Genomic DNA, 23,871 nt, shown 5'->3' with positions numbered 1-23,871 from the left:
ATGTCTGTTTGCTGGTTGGTCTGAGTTTTCCTGGTTTTCTCCATGTTGCCTGAATTCCCTGCTCACTGTGTATGGGTTTGGCTTGGGGTGCTGGGCTCCCACAAGCCCAGGGGGTGATGTGGGGTTCAGGGCTGCACTGTGTATTCTTCTTTCTGGATCAAGTCCCTGGACATTCTGGCCATGCTTTCCTCTGCAGTGGTGGGTGGGGTTTCCAGAGCAACTTCTTTTAAGGGATTTTCTTAGGTTTAATCCCAGCAAATGGCAGGAGGAACAGTGGCATTGTCAGATTCTCCTGGTGTGTGCATTCAGTCCTGAACACTATAAACAAGAGACAAAAGAGATCTGAAATACAGATATTTCAGACCTGCCAGTAGTTCCTGTGCCCATTATGATACTTATGCAGAAGGCTAGTGCTCAGAAAGTTGGCAAAATTCTCCTGGCAAGGAGGTGCTCTGCTCTGTGAGAGCTTTCCAGGACTTTTCCTGGCAGAGGAGGAGACTGGTCAGTGAGCTGGCCTGGCAAAGAATTGTTCTTGTAAAACGGAAGAAAAAGTTTCACAGGATGGTAGTGTGCTCTAATGTGGTTTATTTAGTGGGAATGATTAGAAGGGGTGGCATTATCACCAGGTAGGAATTTGCAGGTGCTGTTTAAGGACAGCTGGAAAACCACGAGGCAGGTTAAACAAATTAGTTTGATATTTATGTTTGGTGAGTTCAGGTGAGCCTTTTCATGACAGGAGTGTGTGGTTTTTCACCAGCTCAGCTCCTCTGGGGCTGCACTTGCCTTCTCCTGCATGACGTGAATCAATCAGGCTTTTGCAGCCTCTCATGACTCCTCTTTCCTTCAGAAATGTGAGTCTCCATCCAGTGGAGTCAGGGGTGAGCAGGAGACATTGGATTACTGGGGATTTTCATTTGCTGACTTGTTTTCAAAGCACCCGTGGCTTGAATTTCAGGAACAACATAATGAAATAGAATCTCTAATTGGGTTCAGCAGCAAGAGTCTTAATAAATGACCTTTTAAATCTTATTTTGATTTTATTCAGGTGTGGTAGTGTCTCATTAATAATGATCCTGCAGTAGGTCTTCCAGTACATCCTATTTAATTAACAAAAAGGCTGTAAGATGTATTGGATGTTTTCAAAATGAAAATGGGAGTTTTTAATAGATTCTCTGATTAAGAAATAATGTTCTGCATACGTGATGGTGCCCTGGAAAAATATCACTTAACAGACTCAGATAAAGTTCTGAAACAAGCAGAACTCACTTCCTCCCTCAGCCCTTTCGGGCTAAAAGCCATTTACTTGTGATGTCTTACCTTAAGGGAGATGTTTAATTTCCTCTTACAGGAAGGGGAGGCTGCTGAGGAAGGGTTTCATTTGTTGTGTATTTATTATATATCCAATTTTTTGTTTAAAAGGCACCATATGTGAGGCAAAAGAAAGACCCTTACTTTGCTGATGGACAAAGGAAAAAGGACTGGCATAACAAAGAAGCCATAAGGAGGGACTCTGAACGTGTAGGTATGTAAGATTGCTATAAAAATGGTTTAATACAGATTGTAACTTTGATTTTATTTGGTAGGCTGAATGTAGAACAACATGTTCAACATTAGGGTCAAGGTGATGTTCTTGACATGATGCAGCATTAAAGCCAGTTCATCTCTTAATCTTTCAACTGTGTTAATCCCACACAAATAAATCCCACAAAGTCAAATTCCTTTTTCGTCAACTCCACAATAACTATTTTGAGGTGCAAATGTATCACTTAGATCTTGGTGGTTTTATGACAGGTGTAAGATTGATTTTTAAAAAACTTACCCCCTCCCTCAAAAAAGTGTGCATGTACCTCTCCCAAAAATGGAAAATCCAGAAAAGAAGAATAAGAAAAATGTTCTGGACGGACTATAACATTCATGCAAGTCCATTCCATAATTCTGGGGTTTCTCTTGCATTGCAAATAAGGCCTATTTTGAATGTCACAGCTTTACACTGATGTGTTTGCAAGGGCTCTGCCCCTCAGTGCGAGAGCACAAATCCATCTGTGCTGAGAATTCCAACAGTGCTGAGATACTCAAACCACATTGATTCTTCCCACTGTGAAACAAAAGGCATTCTGTAGATCTTCCACAGCATTGCCAAAACCCTTTCATCTGTTTCTGGTGTTAAGAGGAAGATTTTTACCTTTGATTTGCACAGCTGAGTGGTTTGTAGCAAAACTGCTTATCAGATAAAATTGTTAAATTGACGTGGTTGACCTGGTGCTAAATGACACAGAGCACAAAACTCATAAAGGAATGTTCAAAGGACTATAAGGTGCTCTTTTCTCTGCTATATGGATTCGTTTCTGGCCCGTTAAGCAGTAATTAGCAGCAATGATCTGTATTTACTTTCTGTCTATCCACAGGAAATGGAGAACAGGGAAAACCTTACCCAATGACTGATGCAGAACGAGTGGACCAGGCATACAGGGAAAATGGCTTTAATATCTTTGTGAGTGATAAAATTTCTCTGAATCGTTCCCTTCCAGACATCAGGCATCCAAAGTGAGTATACAGTTTGCATTTCTAGGAGTGAAGGTTTGCAAGCCCTAAATTACCACCTCTACAGAAATATGTTCTTTTTTATTATGGACTCCTGTACCTTTGTTTATAAAATACAATCCTTGCACAGCTGGGTCCTGGTATTTCCTTAATAAAGGATGGTGTACAGTAATTTCAGTGGGAAATAGAAGAGGTAAAATCTGGGGGAAAAAATCATTTTTTGATTTCAAAAGACTTAAACTTGCAACCCTGCTCAGAAGAAATCTTTAATGTAACCCAGAGGTTCCACTTCTTATATTGGTCACTAGCTGAAATGACTGTGGTATGCTCAGGAGCAGAAAAAGATGTGAGTAGCTTCACTCAGCTATGTGTGAAGAGTTTTACCAGGTTTATGGATTATTTTTGTGGACATCTTCCTCATAAAAGCAGCCTCATCAGAGTTTACAGGTGGAAATGAGTTCCAGTGGAATGCTGATTTTAGGGTTCATCTGGTTTTGGACATTATGCTGTAAGATGCTGTTGAACTGGATTTTGATCAAGCCAGAAGTTTTTCTCATGCAAAGGTGCATCACTTAGGACTTAGCCCTTGTTTATAGAAAGCTGAGAGGTTTTTAAATACTATTTGTGAGGTTCTTAATCTGAAAGCATTGTTAGACATTTAAATCTGAGATTCTTTTGTGTAAAGCTGTATTTATCACAATTTAGTAAATTTGAATTCAACATCTACTTTATTCACAAGTTACAAGTTCCAGAAGTCAGGTTTTATAATTTGCTAACTGCACAAAAGATATTACCTCTTCAGCTGTCACAGCAAACTAATCAAACACACTGGCTTGACACCCTTTCTCAGTATAAACACATAAAAAAATAGTAGTGAGTGTAACACCAGAAATATTTTAGGCATGCAGCTGAAATGTTTAAACATAGAGATAAATCCGGTAACTGAAGATGTCTGTGCATCAGCCCATCCTCAAATTCTAGGAAATTACAGTTTGAGTTTACTAATCTAAATTCTACCTGACCTCCATTTACAGAGTCTGCCTTGGGTTCTGGGAACTTAAACATCAGATAATCAGATAACAAAACACCAGTATTTTGTTATCTGAGGGTTTAATGTGTTGCCTCACATGCTCCAGTGTTTCCCGAAATTGCGACTCGGTGTTCCTAATTCTGCTATTTTAACTTCTGTAAAATGTGAAACTTTTAACTCCAGCCCCAGATAAAGTTAATAAGTGAAGTGTCTGAGACACCAACGACTTAATCTGTGATTAATGGTGCTGCTGCAGTGGTTTTCTTGTTGCTTGACAAATCCTTTCCCCCAGCACAGCAAACTGTAATTGTGGGGGCCTCGAGCAGTGGATACAGAGCATGTGCCTAGTGGGTGCTGGGATTAGCAGGACAGGGAGCAGGGTTGCCCATAGTGGGGATGTGCAGAGAAGGAATTCACAACTGGAAAGATCTGCTTGCATTCTCTGTGCCCATTACAAAAGATATCCATGAAATGGTATGGTTTGTCTAACTGGAGAGGTTGATGAGGGCAGTTTATAACAAAGGTAGGCTGAGACCTAGTCATAAAGTTACAAGTCCATAAAGAGTATTCCAGAAAGAAGGGAGCTGTGTTTTAGAGCCCCTTAGATGCAGTGAGGCAATAGAGAGTTTGGAATCATGCCCACAGACAGCAGGGAGTGTGAGGAGAAGGTGTCCTGGGGAAAAATGCATTGTCTGCCTTGCCCTAAGCTGTGAGGCCACAGCTGGGCTTCTCCCCAGCAGCTGGGGAAGGGCAATGAGGCAGCTGATGTGTGAGATGGTTTGTGTGGACTTTAATGTACCAAACCATGTGTCACCTCTCCTTTCTGTTAATTGTGGGACTCGGGGAGCTGGGGCACAGCATGTACTGGCTCTGCCTGGTGCACACATACAATTGTTTGTTTCAACAGTCATGTCTTCCCCTGATAACATTTCCTTTAAGCGCCTCTAGGGTTTTTAATATTAAATACTAATTTTGCAGGACTTGTAAAGCAATTGTAGATACAGTAGCTGGAGGGAAGCAATTTCTCTCCACGCTTAATGGTTAAACTTAATAGCTAAAGTTTTCCACTTGTTAAAATTAGTCAGAAAATTAGACGATTCCAGTTTAAGAAGAGTTAGAAACAATTCAAGGGCTCTTAGTTCATACTGGAACAGAGCTGTAGCTAGTAGCTGTTGGAAAGGGTGGCAATGCCAAGGGCTGGATGAAAGCAGTCCCTGCAGCTTCAGTTTGCATCTTGCATCTGTGCATTGCAGCCACAGCCTGCAGGCTCTTGGCAGCACCCCAGGACAATTCATTACACCCAGAATAAGTTACTGTCCTCTCACACAGGCACCAGAGTAACTTCCTGTAGGCACAGATGTATTGAGCTTGTATAACATAGGTACATCCTTCTCCATGCCCTGGGAAAGGTACCAGGAAAAAGCTGCCACTGCCAGAGCTGCTTTCATTCCTGTCTGCCCTTCCGGGGGCCAGGGCATGGAATGAGTGCCTGTGTGCATGGAATTGTGCACAGAGTGACAGCCTCCCAGGTCCTGGCAGGGCACAGCAGCATGGGGGCTGTGCAAGGGACAGGGAGCAGCGTGGGACCTCCCTGCCCTGCTCCAGGGCACAGGGCAGCTTGTCCTGCTGGCATTGTCATTGTACTCTCCACACACCTCCATTCACACAGGTTTGTTCTGGACACAGGGGACTCCAGAGATGGAATAGATTTTTGACCCCTACTGAAGAGCTGCTGGGTGTTTTTTAACTACATTGGGTCGCTGTGTGGCCTCAGAGGTTACCTGTTTAACCAGGTGTAAAGTCCACTTATGGCCACACCTGCAGGAAAGTAAACACTGCACTTCATACTGCAGAATTTTATTAATGAAACTGCCCTACAAGGCAAGAGTTCATTACCCCTATTTCAAAAGTAAGAAAATCAATGCACTCTGCATCATTTTGAGGAGTAAAGAACGAACTAAGTTGCTTGCTTGTAATTAATACAGAAGTGCTGGTGTGTTTTTTGGTGTGACTGGTGTGTTCTGGCAGCACCTTCTGACTTGCTCTGTCTGTGCCAGCTGCAAGAACAAGCTGTACCTGGAGAAGCTCCCAAACACCAGCGTGATCATCCCGTTCCACAACGAAGGCTGGTCCTCCCTGCTGCGGACGGTGCACAGCGTCCTGAACCGCTCTCCGCCCGAGCTGGTGGCAGAGATTGTGCTGGTGGATGACTTCAGTGACAGAGGTAGGGGGCTTTCCCCACCAGCCTTCCCTGCCTAAGGGATCACTGCACTTGCAAATATGTGTATGATCACCTGAGGTTTTTTACTCGCCAGCAGCAGAGCTCAGAGCAATCTTGCTCCGGTACATTTGAAAGCAGAAAATTCATGTTTCATGTTCAGGGTGTGATGGTTTAGCTGCTGCTGACATGGACTGTCCTGTGTTCTGGGCAATAGCTGGTTTTAATATTCAGCTAAGGACCAGTGTAGCCCTTAATGTAAAATGCTAAATGTTGACTGTTGAAATAACAAAAAAAAAAAGCCAAGAGCTGGGAATAGATCACTCCTTGCATTCTACTTTTTACTTTTTTTCTTTCTTGCTGCAGAACATGTAAAAAAATCCTTGACAAAAGATTTCCATCCCTCAGATGGGGCTTCTGTCCCAGATGGGACTGTCCATGATTTGACTTGCCTTGCTCATGAATTTTGTGCTCCTGAAAAGTAAATGTGTAGCATCCAAACCTTTTCTCTCCCTTGCTGGGAACTTCCCTCAATATTCTGCACTGCACTACCCAGAGTAGTCACTTTGGATTGGGTTGAAGAGCTGTCTGCAGAGGTGTGGAGTCACTGGCACCGCGAATGGAAGAACCACTTCTCATTGCAGCAGCAATGTGTGCATGTAGCTGCTGAGATATTTTCCTCTGAGCCACTTAAATGGTACCTGATGCAAATTAAGCTGCCCTTTGCCTTGTGCTTTGCACCCTTGCTGTGGTGGAAAAGTCAAGTGAAGGAGGAATCAATGCCCCTGTGATGTAGACACTGCATAGATGGAGAAATCCCCTGGGAAGTCTTCTGACTCATTTTGAAGAGGGCACAGTGACTTTGGGGGTTATGATCAGATCTAGAAACTCTGTTTTCTCATTTAAAATTACTAAGAGTGTTTAGGTTTATGAGCTGCAGATTTCAAGACACTGGTATTACTCAAGTGAGGCAAAAGAGCTTTCTCTACAGCTCCTGAAGGATATATCTCCAGAAACCTGGCATCTATGAAGCTCCTAAATGATCTTGGAAACAAGCTTGTGAATATTTAGTGTTCTGACCTATACTGGCTTCCATATAGGCACTGCCCAGCAGCTGTAGTACTTGGTCTGAAGTTCGTCTCTCATTAGTTTGCAAGCAAGGCATGCTGCATTGAACAAATCAATGTTACATGAAATAAGCATTTCTTTAGAGAATTTTCAGGCTAAGGTGAGGAGAAGGAAAACCCACCTTCCTGACAAGGTCTTTTTATTGCTACTCAGTCTAGAAGCAAATTAGACAAGCTCATGCTGTAACCACAAGTGAATTGTACAAATGGGTTTGTTTTCAGAGAAGTGAAAGAAATGAAATCTAGTTTCCTGTGTATCTGTTTTCCTTGTTCTTTAGATGTGCTTCGACCAGGTGAAAGAGAACCCTCCTGGCTCCACCCCTGCTCCTCAGTCTGCACCTGTGCTGTTTGTCCAGCTTGCTCTTTGTTCCACCTGCCAAAAACAAAAGACAAACTCTTTTCTCCCTTGGTCATCCATCTTTCATACAAAGGTTGCAAGAAGTAGCTGGGATTCATTTGTGTGCAGCATCTATTTATAAATGGATATAAAAGATTCCAGGTGCTGGACAGTAGGCTAAATTGTCGAGGGAAGAGAATAACACTCAGTAAAGAGTGTGTTAATAAAAACTGGTGTGGGGGTTCTCTTTGGGGGGGACTTTTCTTGTTTGGATTTTTTTAAAAGCCAGTATTTTCCTGCTAGCACAGTTGATTTCTGCACACTGGGACAATTACTGGTTAGGATGAAACATCTTTCCTTCAGTGCTGTCAGTTCTGTATCCACACTTTTCTTCCTTAACCACACTGTGGTTGGCTTGCACATCCCTCAATGGGTTTAAATAGATCCTTAGTCTTAGGGGGCTCTTAAATCCTAATCACATGATCTTGACTTGAAAGGCTGATGGTTACAAATTTCTGGTAGTAATTTATCCATTGTTTAAAACAAACAAACAAATGAAAAAAAGCCACCAAAAACCTAAATGGCAAACAATTCAACCTAGTAACAGAACTGATAGTTTAATGCATCAAACTGAAATGTATGAAGGAGCAGAAGTTCCAGGAAAACTTTTACTTGTATGTTATATGTTTGAAAAGAGCATATTCTTGGATTTGGACTGTTAGGCATCTGCTCTGGTTATCTGTTTCTTATTATTAAATTGGGCAGATAATAAGAACTCCACATCCAAGCTGATCATCACAGCTGTGCCACAGAACTGGAGAGCAACAGAAAGAATGAGAAATTTCTTGATTTTTCTTTGCAAATCATAAATGATTGGTCCTCTGCATTGTCTGAAAAGTATTCTGTATTGTCCTCAAGAATTCTGTGCTTCTGTTTAAAATAATAGTCCCCTAAATTTGTAGCAGCATCTTTTAAAGTTACAGAATCACTGTTGGATGTAGTGACAGTAGAGGCCAGGGCTGAGGTCACAGGGGCATAGTAGGAACAGCAAATGTCATCTCCTTTCCCTGAAGAGATCAGTAAATAGTCACCATAAACTCCAGTGAAAAGCCAAGGATGGAAAGGATAATCACTCAATAAAAATCTATTATTAATTATTTTTATGGAGATGTTAGTCTGACAGGATAAAACATTGGATATCTCTGCTGTATCTCATTCTGGCCTTTCACTCGAGAGTTGTCTAAACAGACCTCCAGAACTTTAATAACTCTTTAAAGAATATTCTTCAATAGCTTGACCTTCCCTGGCAAGGAGATTCTCTCTCCTGCCAGCATTTCTTGTGTGCTGACCTGTGCTGGGGTTAAATGTGCTGGGGTTTGCCAGCTGCCTTGAGGTGCTGGAATGTTTCTCTCTTGTTCTGCTGTTTCACTGGTTTTTGGGAATGGTGCTATTGGTGCTGGTCCATCAGCCTCTTCCATCCCTGTATCTCATACACAGAGAGCCTTTGCTGCACATGAAGAAAAGAGGATTTTAGTAATAATAGAAACAGTAAATGTTGAAACCTGGCTACTGCAAACAGTGTTTTTCCTGACAGATGTTATTTTCATAGTTTTTCATCTGGTTTTAAGCTTGAGTATAAGGAATTTTTGGTGTGTCTATGAAGAGGGCTGAGAAGTTGGCTAACAGAGTGACAGGAGAGTGAAGACAGATTTCTGGGTTAGTTGGTGGCTGCTGTGATCTGCAGCAAACCTGAGGGGCAGCTGTGGCTGTGCATTATTGGAGCTCCTGGACAGATGAATCATCATCTGGAAGTGTCAGCAGCCATTTATTTCTCAATTTGTTTGAAAGAGACAACTCTGTGACCTTTAGCAATAAACATTTTTCATCCAAAAAATGCTGTCCCGATGACAGGAAATCTTAACAGGGAGCAGCAAAAGCTTTACAAGTCATGTTTTTTAAATGTTTCCTTTGCTTTGTATTTGGAAAGTCAAAATGTGCTGGAACAACTTCTGTCTGGAATGGTTTGGGTTTTTGGTTTTTTTTTGTATGTCTGCAGTATAATGCAAATGATCCATATTGGCCTTTCCTCACCCAAATTTTGTGCAGAATTCCATGTCACCCAGAGTGCTGTGGGAAAGGCTGCCTGTCAGTGGGGTCAGTGACTGTGGTGGTTCCATCCCCTTTGCCTTGAGCTGCAGACCGCATTGTCACCTCCAGCAGCTCCTTCCTGACACTTAAATCCTCCTCTGCGGGGATTCCCTTGGTAGGTTGGGTTCATTTAGAAGGAGCTGCTTTCCATCACGTGCCATTGGTCACAGCAGAGTGAATATTGCAGGGCTGGTTTTTACGTTCTCTATTTACCAATAGAGAAAGTCTGTGCTGTCAGGGTAGCATTGCATTAAGACTGCTACAATGCTTTATTTCCCTACAGACTTGATTGAGAGTGAGGTAAAAACTTTATCCCCAGTTCAGAACACTTGTAGGGATTTCTGTGCACAAGTAAATAGGTTATATTGAAAAGGGAGACACCAATTCAGCAAACTGTTGTTGGAGAATAAGAATTAACCTGCCCAGCACTGGCTGCTTCTTCCTGCATGGTAGAGAACTGCTAGAGAGCCACAGACTGACCTCCATGGGTTTGATGAACCTCAGCTCTTGCAGGGTGGTCCAAAATAATGCCTCCCCTTCTGGATAAGCAGAATTTGGAATGCAACACATGTGAACTACCACTCTAGAATTCCTGATTATAAAAACTCCTAGCTCTGGCAGTCCTGTGTAGATTTGTGGCTTCACTTTTAATTTCTATAGTTATTCTTTAGGTCTGATAGGGTAAATTAAACCTTTTCATATGCTGGCTTGCAGGGTACTAATTGCATCCCTCCAAGCCTGTTGTTACCAGAATGGCCCTAAGTAAACTAAAATGTTTTTTCCATGTATATCAGTTTTCTCCTGGGGACTGTCACGTGAAATTTATTTGCTTTTTGAATATCTAATTACCATGCTGCTGAGTGGGAATTTGGTTCTATTCTGTCATAGAAATGGGAGGAGGAGAACTGAAGTGGAATTGCAGGTCAGTTTGTAACACTGCAGCTTTTTCTGTCAGCTCTGATGGCATTTTGTTATTGATAGCTGGCCACAAGTAACAGGCACTTCATGGTTCTTCGGGGTCTGCTTAAGTCCCTGGGCCTGCAGCAGAATTGCTGTGGTGAGAAATGGAGCTGTTCAGCTCCAGGGTCTGTCTTGTATTAAATGAATTGTTGGTCTCCACCTAATTCTTGTAGCTCGTGGACACCTCTGCTGTAAAAGCTGTCTCTGTCTGCATGAACAGATGTAAAGCTGTCCTCTGTCTCTCAGTAATAAATGATCAGCCCTGAGCTGGAGGAGCAGGGGGTGGCACATCCCTTTGCAGGATGCTTGTCAGAATGTTCTGTGCTTTTCACCTGGTAGGTATTTGGTAGCCCAGCACAGCAGTGGAGCATCAAACACTCCTGGTGAACTGGAACAGGTGCAGAATTACAATTAGTTGAGTTTGGAAAGGAAATCTGGAGATCATCTAAGCCAACCCCTCTGCTCAGCTGCAGCAGGTTTCTCCAGATCTTATTATTCACCCAAATTTTGAAAATCTCCAAGGATGGAGACTCCATAATGTCTCTGGGGAACCTGTTCTGCTGTTCAGTCAATCTGTCAGTGACCTAGTTTAAAAAAAGTAATTTAAAAAATGCCTTATGCTTAACCAGCATTTCCTGTGCTTCAGTTTGTGCCCAAGGACTCCCAGGTCCTTTTCTGCAGAGCTCTCATAACATATTTAGGAAACACCTGTAAAAGAATACCTTTAAAACAAACTAATTGCTTGCATTTATGTGCTTCTGCAACAAACTGATATAATGGATTTTTCAGCCTTTCCCTTAATGCCAGCCATGGTAGGATTTTTCCTTTTCACCCTTTGCAGCAGTGAAACTTTTAAAATTATTCAAGACATTTGAAGCTTACTGTGTGCAGGAGGCTGTGACTTAATTGCTGAATGTCATTAAAAGAAACATCTTGTGGTGTACTTGGGGCTGGCTGTGTGCACAGAGGAAAGGGTACATACCACACAGGGTTTATCTTATTTTATGGCTGAGCTTGACAAAAATCAGTGATTGTGGCTAAGTGCTTGCATTTCACATAATACTCACGTTTCAGCATTCCATTATTTGCATATTGAGTGACAGCCTGTTCTTACTTGTTTTTAAGATTACTTTGGTATAAATGACAGTGTTTTAGAACAAATGTTGTCCCTTGTTGACGACGAGAACTGCAGCATCAGTCATCTCCAAAGCATGAGGTACATGCAAAGCACTGTGCTGGTACAACAATAAAGCTGGATGTGGCAGCACTGACAATGCTGCAGTCTCCAAACATCAGGATTGTTCTGGAAGTGTTGGCCCAGCTGGGCCCTCTGCCCGTGGTGCTGATGTCTGTACAGTGGCAAGGTGTGAAAACTGAGCATCCTTCTCAGAGCAGCCAGGCAAAACCTGCACCCGTCACTGGGAGGCAACAACAGCTTTCAGCCCAAGTATTTGCATGTATTTGACCCAATATGACAATGAGATTTGCAAAGTGAACCCTCTGGCCCTTGCATGAAGCACAGTCTGGTTTAGGGAGTGGCTATCCAGGAGCTCTGTAAATATATCCTTGGCTGCAGTGGATTTCAAGGAGACAATTTTGTTCTGAGGAATGTATATGGGAACTCATTTTCCCTTGGGTGGTTATTATGGAGATTTTTGATTTCAGCTTCATCTTCCAAGACTACTCTGTTACCTTGAACCTCATCTTAATTTGTGGAAACTTTTTTTTTTTAGGAGTCTATTCTATTTATATCTTCAACCATTATTTTTTTTTTTTTTTATTCCTTCCACATCAGAGAGGAGAGACAACCAAATCCTTTTTCCCTTGACAGATAAATCCCTGTGACATTTTAAACCCCTCTTCATATTGCAGTGCAGGTAACTCTGAAGGTATGGGATAACCTGAATGGAAAACCAAATGTGAGTGAGGTAATTTGGCTGAACCATGAGCAGTATAATTTGGTATTTGGTCTGGAGGGCAGAAGTCACTGAATAGTGCAGTGAGGGAGAAGGCAAGGGGTGATTAATGTGTCATTTGGTGCAGCAGCAAGTACATAACAAATACAGCTCTGTTCCATTAACCACATCTGCCAGGCCTTAATTGAAAGAAATCATGTTCTTAGTATCTGAAATAGAAAAAGGTTTAATACTTGAATTCTTTTTGATCTTTAAATGGAACAGTAACAGATTTATGCAGCTGAAGAGATTATCTTTTCATCTTTAGGCACATGCACTGTAAAAGTAATTTTTTTTCTCTCTTAAATGCACTGAAGTGCATCTGGTTAGTACATCTCAGACTATGGAGTGACTGTGCTTAGGACAAAGTGATGACAGCCTTTCTTGCTGAATTATCAATATTTTCATCTTAAAGCTTCTTACCAGAAAGTATGGAGAAAATAAGAAAAAGCCAGGCTCTTTTGGGCCAACTGTGCTTTTCCACAAACTTTATAAGTGTTGCTTTCAAGGTCTCTCATAAAAGTTGTGGTAAATATTGTCCCAAACAACTGATAGATTATTTTTTAAATTAGGTCACAGAATGAAGATGGTTTTTTTTCCTTGTTAGAATTCATTGCAAACCATCTCAGGCCTGTTTAGACTCATGAAAAATGTCTTTGAAGTAACAGACAGCGAGACAGATCTCCCTTTGGGTGAGTGGGAGAAGGTTGGTTCTTCTTGGGTGGAGAGATGTGAAATTTCTGTCCCAAACTGCACCATGACTCCCAGGGAGCACAGCAGAGCAGGGACATGAGTGTAGGAGTGAATTTGTGAACTCACCAGCACTCTTTTCCATAGTGAGCGCCAAAGGGAGCAATAAAATAAAAGCTGGTGCAGATGTCCCATTTTTGTACATTTCTGGCAGTGTCTTGTGGGTATGAGATACTTTAGATAACAGTGACAAAGTCTGCTTCGGATAAGAGTGAGATGTGGATTAAATTCAATTTTATGTTTTCCCTTTTTTGAGTATTCATTTTTAATGTGTCTTTAATGTCTGTACTCATGTATTCCCTTCATAAAGGGATGTCTAAAACCTGCACTGTTCATTAGGCAATGGCTGGGGAGCATTAAAAGTTTATTCTCTGGTGTTTTAAGAAGCATGAGGGCCTATTGTAGTTGTTTACTACAGCTTTGTTTGTGACAGCTTAAATTAACTAACCAGTTTACTTTTCATTATCTTGTATTTATTTCTCTAAGATCAGTTGCTATGACTGAAAGATTCTTCCAGAAGGGAAATGAGGTGACTTTAAAAGGTCAAGTGTACTGTGACCTCTTTCTCAGCTAATTATTGTGTAGTGAAGGATGTCTGGCAGTCTAAAGTTTACAAAAAAAAATAAATAATTGAGGAGCAGAGTTTCCATTACAGCTCATTAAGTAAATCTCAGTGCATTGCTTGCTATTAAGAAACCCTACACATGTAGCTTCTGTTAGAGGAACTTTGCAGGAAAACAGCTTTAATATCATTCTCCTCACCTTGAAGTACATGTCCTCATCTGCTAGGAGTCAAAAAAATCTAGATATCTGCCAGCTGCAGTGCAAATCAGCATTTTAATGCTTTACAGCTGCTTCTCTATAGAAGTTAATTAGAAATGTGATTCAAACATCCTCTGCCCATATATGATATCTATTACTGTAATCATAGTTTCTGCTATTTAAACCTGCATTTGGAGTGGTATTAACAAAGCAGCTGTTCCACAGAGGGACTTTGATAAAGGTGGAAACTTTTTCACTTGGAGAAAATCAGAAACTAAATGCTGCTTCAACTGAAAAATAAAAGTGGATAAACCAAGCCACATTCCTTTTTTAGTTTTAATTGCAGTTATATTTACTTAGTGAAGAAATGCCACACAATTCTGAGTGTAGCATCAGTTCCTGAGGAGCACTGTTGCACCCACAACAGGGATGCACTGATGGAGCACAGTAGTTTAACTTTGGGCAGGGGGAGGCCAAAGCTCCAGATTTAAAAGCAGGGAATTTCAGCTATCAGTCCTGCCCTGTGCTCTGACATACAGGTGAAATGAATGTGTCACTTGAGAATGGCATTGCCCACGAGATGGCTTCGTTTTGGTATCAGTGCAGCTCTGAACAAGCCTGGATTTGTGCATTGGGATTTAATAGATTTATTGACCTTTCTAGCACATGTCACCGACTTACTGTGATAGCTGCATTTCTTGCGAGTAAAGTAAACCAGAGTGTTGGGAACTGATGGTGACGAGGCCTAGAAGAAGAGTAAAGTGTGAATTTGTAAATTATACTTCTGGCATGCAGAGTTTTTTACTGCAAGTTGATTGTGTGTGTTCTGCCAGCAGCTATATTGCTAATTTTTTCATTGGCCAGATGCATTGTTTTCTGTCCTCTGACACACAGACTACAGGACAGACCTCCTTCTGCTTTGTCATTCATGATTATTAATGTTTAAGCATCATTGTAGGACTGAAGGATTATCAGTTAGTCTTCCAATACTCGAATTTGGCTGCAACCCCAGAGCAAAAACTTTGTAGCTCTCTGCTATTAATTTTAGGCTTCATAGTTGTTCCTCCTCACTTAGACACTTGAGATCAGAGCCTGTGGGATCCAAAGGGGTGCATTCCTACCAGATCAAAGCCACTTTCAAGTGAGTTACATCTCGGGCCTAATGGACTGTTCTCTAACGAGACAAAAGTCTGGAGCAGATTTCTGTCAATCCTTGTGCTCTTTCTGGAATATTTCCTTTTCTGATGATTTGTACAGAGCAAATACTTTCAGGCCAAGAAACTCTTTGCCTCTATCAGCATTATTCATGTACAAAGCCAACTCTCTGAGGACTGGTTTGTTTTGGTATCTTCTTTTCTTTTTTTCCCCAGCACAACTCAGTGACTTTTAAGGCTTTAATCTCACAGCTTTGATATGTTCCAAAATGTTTCAATAAGGGCTGTCTTAACACTTCATCTGCCTGCATCTCTTCAGATGGTTGCAGTTTTTGCCTTGCTGTTGGTCATAGGCTTTAGGTTCCTGTCATGATACGCTGTGCAGAAATGTTGCTGGCAGCAGTGGCTGTGTCCTGACACGCTCCCTGGGCACAGAGGAGGCTTTGGAACAAACTTCTTGAGATGTTTTTGCACCCCTGCTTGTCTCTCCAGTGCCCAGAAAGTAGTTGATGGTGTAGGTTCAAAGCAATTAAAGATTTTGAGAGTGCAGGCATTCCTTTGGTTAAACAACTGGGTAGACAAAGCTGCTGGTGTGGCCTGAAGATGAGCACAGAGATTGCTCGGGTTGAAGGCAGTAATTTGGGACAATAATGTCCTTCCTTGCCAGTCACCATGACTACATCAAACTTGACCTGAATATTAAGTGTACTGCAAGGAATTCACCCGTTTTGCATCTACAAAGGCTGTGTAGGCCAAAACCTGCATCTCTCCAGTGTGTGTGTGCCAGTACAGCAACTCTGAGGTTGAAAGCAATCAACAGGAAATCACTGACAGCCACAAAATACCCTCTTTAGATGAGATGTAGTCAACAGAAGAGGGAAAAACCTAAGTGGGTGCTTTAATCTTGATACATATTTAATGAAATGGGAGAAGAGTAAACTAATGAGAATGACTTGACTGTTTCCCCTGGGAGAGATGAGTGCTGGCAGAGGGGAAAAACTGATCTTGTGGGTTGGCCAGGAGGTCAGTGTGCAGGAATTAAGAGGTGATGCATTCACCACAGGTTGGCTGCACTGCTCCTAAGGAACAGAAGGTGTTTAAACTTTACAGCTTGATGGAAATATAGGTAAATGGATTTTTCTGGATCCCCTCAGAAAGCAGCAGTTGCAATAGACTCCTTTACAAATTAAACTTTCCTGAGAGATTGAGAAATTGTGCAGTCACTAAAATGATGACTCCCTGTATATTTCCCTGCTTGGAAATGCAGCCTACTAAACTTTCATTGGGTTCTGCGTGTATTTATATACTAATTCCAGTAAGTGTAAATTTTCCCATTTTAAAATTACACCTTTATCTCTGCATTCAGTGCTAGCATCTCCTGAATGATACCTGAGCAGGGTTGGGATGTCTGCTCTAGGCTGGAGGAAGCACTGAGAAAGTTCCCTTTGCAAACAGAAGGGTGAATTGATGGCATGGGCAGGACAGCAGAAGTTTATGCACCTGAGTTTATCACCGCCCAGGCTCTCACCTGGTGGTCTTTTCCTCACTAACTCACAATCTGGCTTATTTCTTGGGCATCATTTTTCCACTTCTGTGCATTTTATTGTGCCTGAAACAGAAGCTTGTTTTGAAACCATTTAGAAAGAGAACAAAACCTGTCAGGTTTTCAGCAAACCCTTTAAATCTTTGTTGAAGTCCAAACCATGCTGTATTATCATGTGGGGTGGTACACATTCAGATATTGTCCCATGCACAGAAACCCTTCCCCCCCTCAGTTTTTGTTTTTAAAATTGTGCTGAGACCCAACACTGGTGCAGAATGGGCAGTGGAAACTGGGCCCCCTTCCCTTTTGGAGTCCACCCCAGAACTGTAATCAGTGAAGCAACAAATATTAATTCTCTCCTTCCTCAAGCCTTTTCCTCTTTGTAAGAAGATTCAGCTTGGAAAGCTGTGATCAGCCTAATCAGTTTTCTATTACTGAGACTGGTGCTCATAGCGCAATTTGTTAAATCAATTTATTATCCTCCCAACCAACTTCAGTGATCAGAGCGTGAAAACACTGAAAGAAAATTAAAACTAGTGGAAGTGTTGCTTGTTTGGATAACAGCACATTTTGCTGTTTCAAAGGATTACTCATCTGCACCAAAACAGGGAGAGAAGTTAATTTCGATGATTTAGAATCTTCTGTTTCAGGGAGGCCTGGCTTGCACATTATGATGGATTCAGGAAGGAGTATAATTCGTTCTTAAATTGTTAAACAGCACGTTAGGGCCAAGTAGCCAAGTAAAAATGAATGGATTCATTTGTAATCTTCAACAAGCGTGTCTGTGTGTGGGAGGGTGGGATGGCAGGCTGGGGTAACCTGTAAACAAATGCCAGATGCATGCTGGCACTTCAGGCTTTGGGTGTTGAAAAGCAGCCAAAATAACCTGCAGAGAAGGGAAACAGTGTTTTTCTGCCTAAAATGGAATTCTGCAGATCCTCCAGTCCTGTCCTCCTGTGCCCTTCAGTGGGAAGGGGAGGTTCCCTGGATTTCCAGAGGGCAGTGGCTCTCCCGTCTTTGCATCTTCAAGCTTCTGAGTGTGAACTAAAGCAAAGCACCTCAGCAGGTGCCAGGATCCTGTAGGGCACAGGGACCTTTGGTGCTACCAGTGGCATCAGAGTAACATGGGAAGGTGTCTGGGAATGTTTCCTGTTTCTGCAGTGCTGTTCTTCTGGATTGGGTTGATGGTGCACATCTGGAAAGGGCACTGGAGCTGCAGATGTGCTGTACAGTGTAAAATTCAGAAACCAAAGCTGATGGTATCATATGAACCATGAAATGTTGCACTGGTAGGACAGGAGAAGTGTTTCACTCATAGTTCTTTCACAGGACATAAATCACTTTAATAGTTTCAAGTCATGGCTGGTGGGTTTTTTTTTCTATTGCAAATACTGGTACTCTCTTCCCTGCCAAAAACTGCAGAGCTGTTACAGGGGCTATAAGCTATTAAAAAAAACCTCCTTGGACTCTTCTGTCTTCCTCCAGTTTCTGCATATGCTTGTGTTTGAATTTCTTAGGTGCCTCTTCAGGTGGCAGAGTACAGTGTTGGAATGAAAAGTCAACTGGATATGAGGAATTCCAGTCTTGGAAGGTCCTTGGCATGGTACAAGTGGTCACCAGACTTGAGGGATCTGAGGGCAGCTCTGCTTGGATGAGGCCAGTAGGAAGAAGTACAGTAAGGCCACCACAGAAATTTGACCTAGGGGGAATAAATGCCTTATTTTGCAAAGTTTAGGGCTGCTTCTGTAAAGCAGGCTGCTTCTAAAACTTCTCTCCTGTTTTCACGCAGCTTTATTTACAGCTCAAAGTACAGAAAGCAGTGGTTCTGGACTGGTACTGTTAATGTATACACTGTACATCAACTTTATTGCAAAGTGTGTTAGCAAACTACCAGAATAGCTTTCAATCTGCAGATAATCTTACTCTCATTTATATTTTTGGGCTGTGTTACTTTGCCCAGCATAGGCATAGCCATTGGAATCCATCCAGTTCACCTAACAACTTTCATTAAAGAAAATTGCCCTTGTAATAAAAATTATTCAGTGTGACAAGATTCCATAATATATTTTTTTAAAGCTTCGTTAAATTTTGTAGTAGTTAACGACTTGTTTGTTTTTTTAAAATTTTCTTTTAAAAGCAAAATTTTGCTTAATTGGGACAATATTTGAAATAGAAGGAAATAACTATTTTCTATCTGGATGCGTAGAAGCCAGGCCGTGTGGCAGGAATAGCATGAGGATAAGGAAACACAGAAATCTCTTTGAAAACCACATTTTACTGAGTTTTGTGTATTGTGAGGTTGCTCAGAGGTCTGTGACTCTTCAATTAGGCAAAGCAGCTGCAATAAGCTCTGCCCACTTGCAGTTCATGATAGAGAACAAAATGCAGTGACCAAAGATGGATTTTTCTGCACGTTTGGGAGGAGCAGCTTACCTGAGCATCATCGTGCAGGACAGCCCTCAGCAGGTGTGTTCCCTGCAGCAGTGTGAGTGCACAGGTGCTGCTGGAACTCCTGCAGCTTTTCCTTGTTCTCCAAACCATCAGGGACATGATTCCTGTCGTGTGAAGCACTTTACCAGTGTGACAAACAGCAGAGTCCTCACTGCAAGCATGCAATGCTTTGGTGTTTTCTTATTATGGAAATGTAGTAAAGAAATGCTGAAGAACCAAGCCCAGCTTTTGGGAATGCAGTGAGAAGTCAATGGATTAGACTTTCTGCTGTCTCTTTGCACAGTACTTGCCTAAGAACACTCCATGGCTCCTGTGCCTTCCTTTCCCCATGACACCATAAAAATGGAGAAATCTCCTTTTTTAGCTGCTTGTTCATCAATAGGTACAAATCACCCTGTCCTCAGTCAGTGTAGCAGAGCAGCCATCATCATCATCACAAGTGATATGGCCAAGTCCAGTGGCTCTGTGCTCCCCTTTTGGGGGGTGTGTGAGACCAGATCCCAGGACATTCTCGTGTTTGGTAGGAGGCTGAGCATGCCATTGTGTCCCTGGAGTGTCCCTGGAGGAGTCACTTCAGCTGCCCCAGGTCACCACAGATGAAATTGTACCACAAATCAAACAGTTCAGAAAGGCTGGTGCTGTTAAAATGGAAATGATGGACACACATGTGGTAGGCAAAACTCTGGGATCTTTCATAGTCTAATTTTTTCATTTTAATCAAAATAAAGAGCTGAAGAAAGGCTCTTTATATTTTCCATTGGTTTGGAGCTGTGGATTTTTTAAAACTTTCCAGTGCTTTATAGGTTTGGCTTGGATAATGTATGTATTATGTAGTCAGATCTTCCAAGTGTCTCCTGCTATTATCAATCTCTGGCTGTTGTTAGGGAAATCAGACTGAGAGTATCTTGTGTGATGGTTCCTTCTTTTATTATAACGAGCACCAGCAGCCACTCTTGTGTTTATCTTGTCTTGGGTACATTAAGTAAAGTCTGCATCCTGGTTTGGGCTTAGCTGATTTATGCTTGAAGTGAGGATTATTTGTTCTCTGCAATGAAACAATCTTTTGTGACAAACTAACAATGGCAAGGGATGAGCTCTGATGTTAAACAGTGGTAGCTTTTCTTTTTTATTTTTTCTCCTCTCGTTTTAAGTCTACCCACTGCCTCAGGAGGAAGGCAGCTGCACTAATAATATGTCTAGTCTCTGTGGAAGGCCCTTATTTGAAAAATCTGTAATTGAGTGGACAAAATTTCTGGTTGCTTGAGAGGATCTATTCAGAAGAGACCTGAAAAGGATGAGGGAAAAGCACACTAGACGTCAAGAAGTCCTAAGGGCTCTATTGAGAGGGAAACCTATGTAGATACTGTGAGACAATTACACTTGTCAGACAAAACACTAAAATGAATCTGTGAGATAAAGTCCTGGGGAATGTTAAACAAAGCTTTGAACAGGGCAGAGAGCTTGCTGGGAATACCTCAAAAGCAAGGAGTTGTATTTGGGTGATGTTTGAAGGGAGGCACATGATGACTGCTTCAAAGAGCAGGCACAGAATGTGTGTTACCACAGGGCTTCTGACCATTCTCACACTTTCCAGGTCAGCTGAGGTGGGGAGAGCTCATAACTAGGTTAAATTTATTTGCTCCTTTGCTCTTTCCAGTGAGCTGTTCCAATACCCAGCCTTCCTGATGCCCTGTTCAGGGCCACTTTCCTGCTGTTGGCCTTTCCAGCCCCTGCCTTTCATGCTTCCTTTGGAAACTGAGGAAGATGTGCGGTACAGAGTGGAGAGGATGTGTTCCCTACAGAAGGCAAATACCCTCAGAGGGTTATTTGTTTTTCAGTGATTGCCTCTAGTCAAGTTTTGTTGTGTGAGATTTTGAGTTGCTTGCTTAGATGTAAGATACGAAGTTTTGTTTAGTGAGGCTTCTTTCCTGCATCAGTTGCTGACTGCAGTGGGTGCTGTGGGGCATTAATGAACAATCTCTGGCACCCTCTGAATGGGCTTTCCTGTCAAAACTTCAGATGCCTGAAAGATCTACCCATTAGTGATGAGGCCAGCATCAGCTCAGCCTATTTTTAGGTTTTTCTTTGCTGCTTCATTCTTTGATGTAAAGACAGCTGTGTTCCCCTCTCTCGTTATGCAGACCAAACTTTTTATCTGCACTTTGGAACAAGCTGTCTATTGTTTTGATCACTCACTGATCTTTCTCTGCAGCTCTCTTGTTTGAATTCTTGTCAATCATGGTGACTGCCACTGTGTTAATTCAGATGTGGCTCCAGTCCATGTTCAGTTGTGTAAATATTTCCATATTTAAATGCAAATCTCCTCTGATAAGCAGTTGAGGAAGCCATCCCCATACACACTGTGGCTGTGCCTGCCTTGCAGCTTGGAGGGGTGTCTGACTAGGCTTTTTCCTGGTTTTTGTTTATGCATGAGTAGATTGCTATGTTGTGTGTTTTGAAGAAACCACACAAAACTTAAATGCCCTGAGTGTGGTTTACTTCTGAATATGAATTCCCCTGTGTCTTTCCTAAGTTAATGTGGTTTTCCACAAGTGTCCAAGAATCCTGGCTCAGGGTCTGCCAGCTGTCTTTATTCCTTTTCCTCCTCCTCTGCTGCTTTCTTTCTCATTCTATACACTTTGTTCCTTTTTTTTTTTCCTCAGCTGTTTAATTGCTTCTAAAGTTTTGGAACATCCTCAAAAGTCTTGCTTAGGCAGTTATTTTTAAACCCTTAAAAGCAGTAAGTTTTACTCCCTTTTTCCTATTGCTGCATTTGTTACCTGTTGAGGCCCTACTTCCAAAGACATCTCCTCCTGGTAAAGACAGAACAGCATTTTTAAGGGATTGCTCGTTCCCAATGTCTCCTTTTCACACAGAGCACCTGAAGAAGCGCCTGGAGGATTACATGGCGCAGTTCCCCAGCGTGCGGATCCTGCGCACCAAGAAGAGGGAGGGGCTGATCAGGACCCGCATGCTGGGGGCCTCGGTGGCCATCGGGGACGTCATCACCTTCCTGGACTCCCACTGCGAGGCCAACGTCAACTGGCTGCCACCTCTGCTCGGTGAGTGGGGGCTGCTGAAATCATTCCCACCTGCTGCTTTCCCCTCGTGCTGTAAGTGGGTAAAAGAGGAAATATCATAGGAGAACAAACCATAAGGCTCAAGTGAATTGTTGGCGATTTGTAGTGTTGAGTACAAGATTTTTTCTGTTCTGGAGTCCTGCACTGTGCAGTAACCCTGCTGTATGCTTTTGTTAATTAAAGAGCAGAAATCATATTCTTCTGTTTCCTCATTAAATGAAATCTTAAATAATTTACAGCTTGCTAGAAGACTAAACATGCGGTCATTCAACAGCTTGCCAAGAGGAATGGCTTGATGATACAGAAAAGATTTTTACATAGAGTTTTTGAGTAGTTTTAAGGGTTTTATCTCCAATATAACTATATTTAACTTCATAGTCTGCAAGGCTGTGAAAAATACTTTTTGTGAATGAGAGCTGGTGGTGTGTATTTGTAGAACATGGGCGCTCCTTTCCAAGGCAGCACTCCATCTTTGAGGAGGTGTCAGTTCCTTTCAAGGATGACTAATTGAAGGAGCAGTGCTCTCTGTTTCTGGTACCTGTCTGCCTCTGGCCGGTACCAAACTCCTTCACATCCTGCTGCCAGTGACCTGTCAGAGCTCTCTGAGGTGTGACTTTCTCAAACAGGCTATGGCAACAATTGTCAAGCAGAGGTTTAAGAAAGAGTGCAGGTTTGATGGATGGTTATCCTGTTGCTTTCACTACAGTTTATATTTGGCAATAGTTTGAAACATTTGCAGCTTTATGAACCCCAGGGAGGGAGGACAGAATTAGCTCCAATGCCATTTAAATGAGAACACTAAGAGGATGCTTTGATTTTTAAAGCACAGAAAGGATTTCTGTGAGATGTGTTCTGGAAACTGAAATGTCATTTTATTGCCTCTGCTCTGAGAGCTAACTTCCAACAAGAGACTGTCTCAGTAACAAAGTATTTAAGAAATTCCAGATGTTTATGCAGGAATTGATCCTGTGTTTGGTGGGAAGAAAAGGTTGACGGAGAGGAGGTAACACTTGCATTTCTTGAGCCTGCTGAGAGTACTTATGCCATTAGTCTGAAATGCTTCCTGCCAGATTCTAGTGTGGCAGGGCTGGGTGGTGCAGTGGGTTATTCCCTGGATCTGGATCTGCACAGATGGGGTTCACATCCTGGTCACTTGTGGAAATGAGGATGGCTCACCGAGTACAAGAAATCTGATTTTAGCCTGGCAGTCATTTCTCTGTGGTAGTGTGGCTGTGTCTTCCCATTCTGCTTTTGGGTGATGGGTGCCTGGTGTTTTTCTCTGTGACTGCAGAACTAGCAGATAAATTGATATAAATTGGAGCATCTGCTCGCTAGAGAAGGAACAGGAAGAAAACTGTGTCATTCTTGGACAACTTCATATTTTGATGCTCTTTTTTAGTAATTTCATGGTGAAAGGAACCAGCTGGTGCAGGTTTTCTAACATGTTTCTCCAATCTTCAGATCGCATTGCCCGAAACCGCAAGACAATCGTCTGCCCAATGATTGATGTTATTGATCACGACCACTTCGGATATGAGACTCAGGCTGGAGATGCAATGCGAGGGGCATTTGACTGGGAGATGTATTACAAGAGGATCCCTATTCCTCCTGAGTTACAGAAACCTGATCCCAGTGATCCCTTTGAGTAAGTTACTGAAATGCAGAGTGCTAAGAGCCAGCTAATGAAATAATACCCTGCTGTAGGGTTGGTTTACACCTCAGCATTGCAAAAGCCAGAAGCTCGTGTTAAGCTGCTTGCTTTTTTGGCAGCTGTTTGCTTTGCTGGTTTAAAAGAAATGCATTGTATAGTAGCTG

At 42.2% G+C, this 23,871-nt stretch overlaps 1 protein-coding gene across 1 annotated transcript in view; it reads left to right on the top strand.

The window, feature by feature from the left end:
• GALNT10 (polypeptide N-acetylgalactosaminyltransferase 10) overlaps positions 1-23,871 on the top strand; it is a 75,334-nt gene that overhangs the window by 35,966 nt on the left and 15,497 nt on the right. Inside the window, exons 2-6 of the mRNA XM_021552285.3 lie at positions 1,420-1,522; positions 2,406-2,544; positions 5,629-5,795; positions 21,853-22,038; positions 23,518-23,701. Of these exons, the coding sequence (XP_021407960.1) occupies positions 1,420-1,522; positions 2,406-2,544; positions 5,629-5,795; positions 21,853-22,038; positions 23,518-23,701 (779 nt within the window). The remainder of the gene's footprint in view (positions 1-1,419; positions 1,523-2,405; positions 2,545-5,628; positions 5,796-21,852; positions 22,039-23,517; positions 23,702-23,871) is intronic.

The sequence above is a fragment of the Lonchura striata genome, chromosome 15 (genome assembly GCF_046129695.1).
Source record: "Lonchura striata isolate bLonStr1 chromosome 15, bLonStr1.mat, whole genome shotgun sequence".
In the NCBI taxonomy this organism is placed as follows: Eukaryota; Metazoa; Chordata; class Aves; order Passeriformes; family Estrildidae; genus Lonchura; species Lonchura striata.
This window is presented reverse-complemented; position numbering and strand designations above follow the sequence as displayed.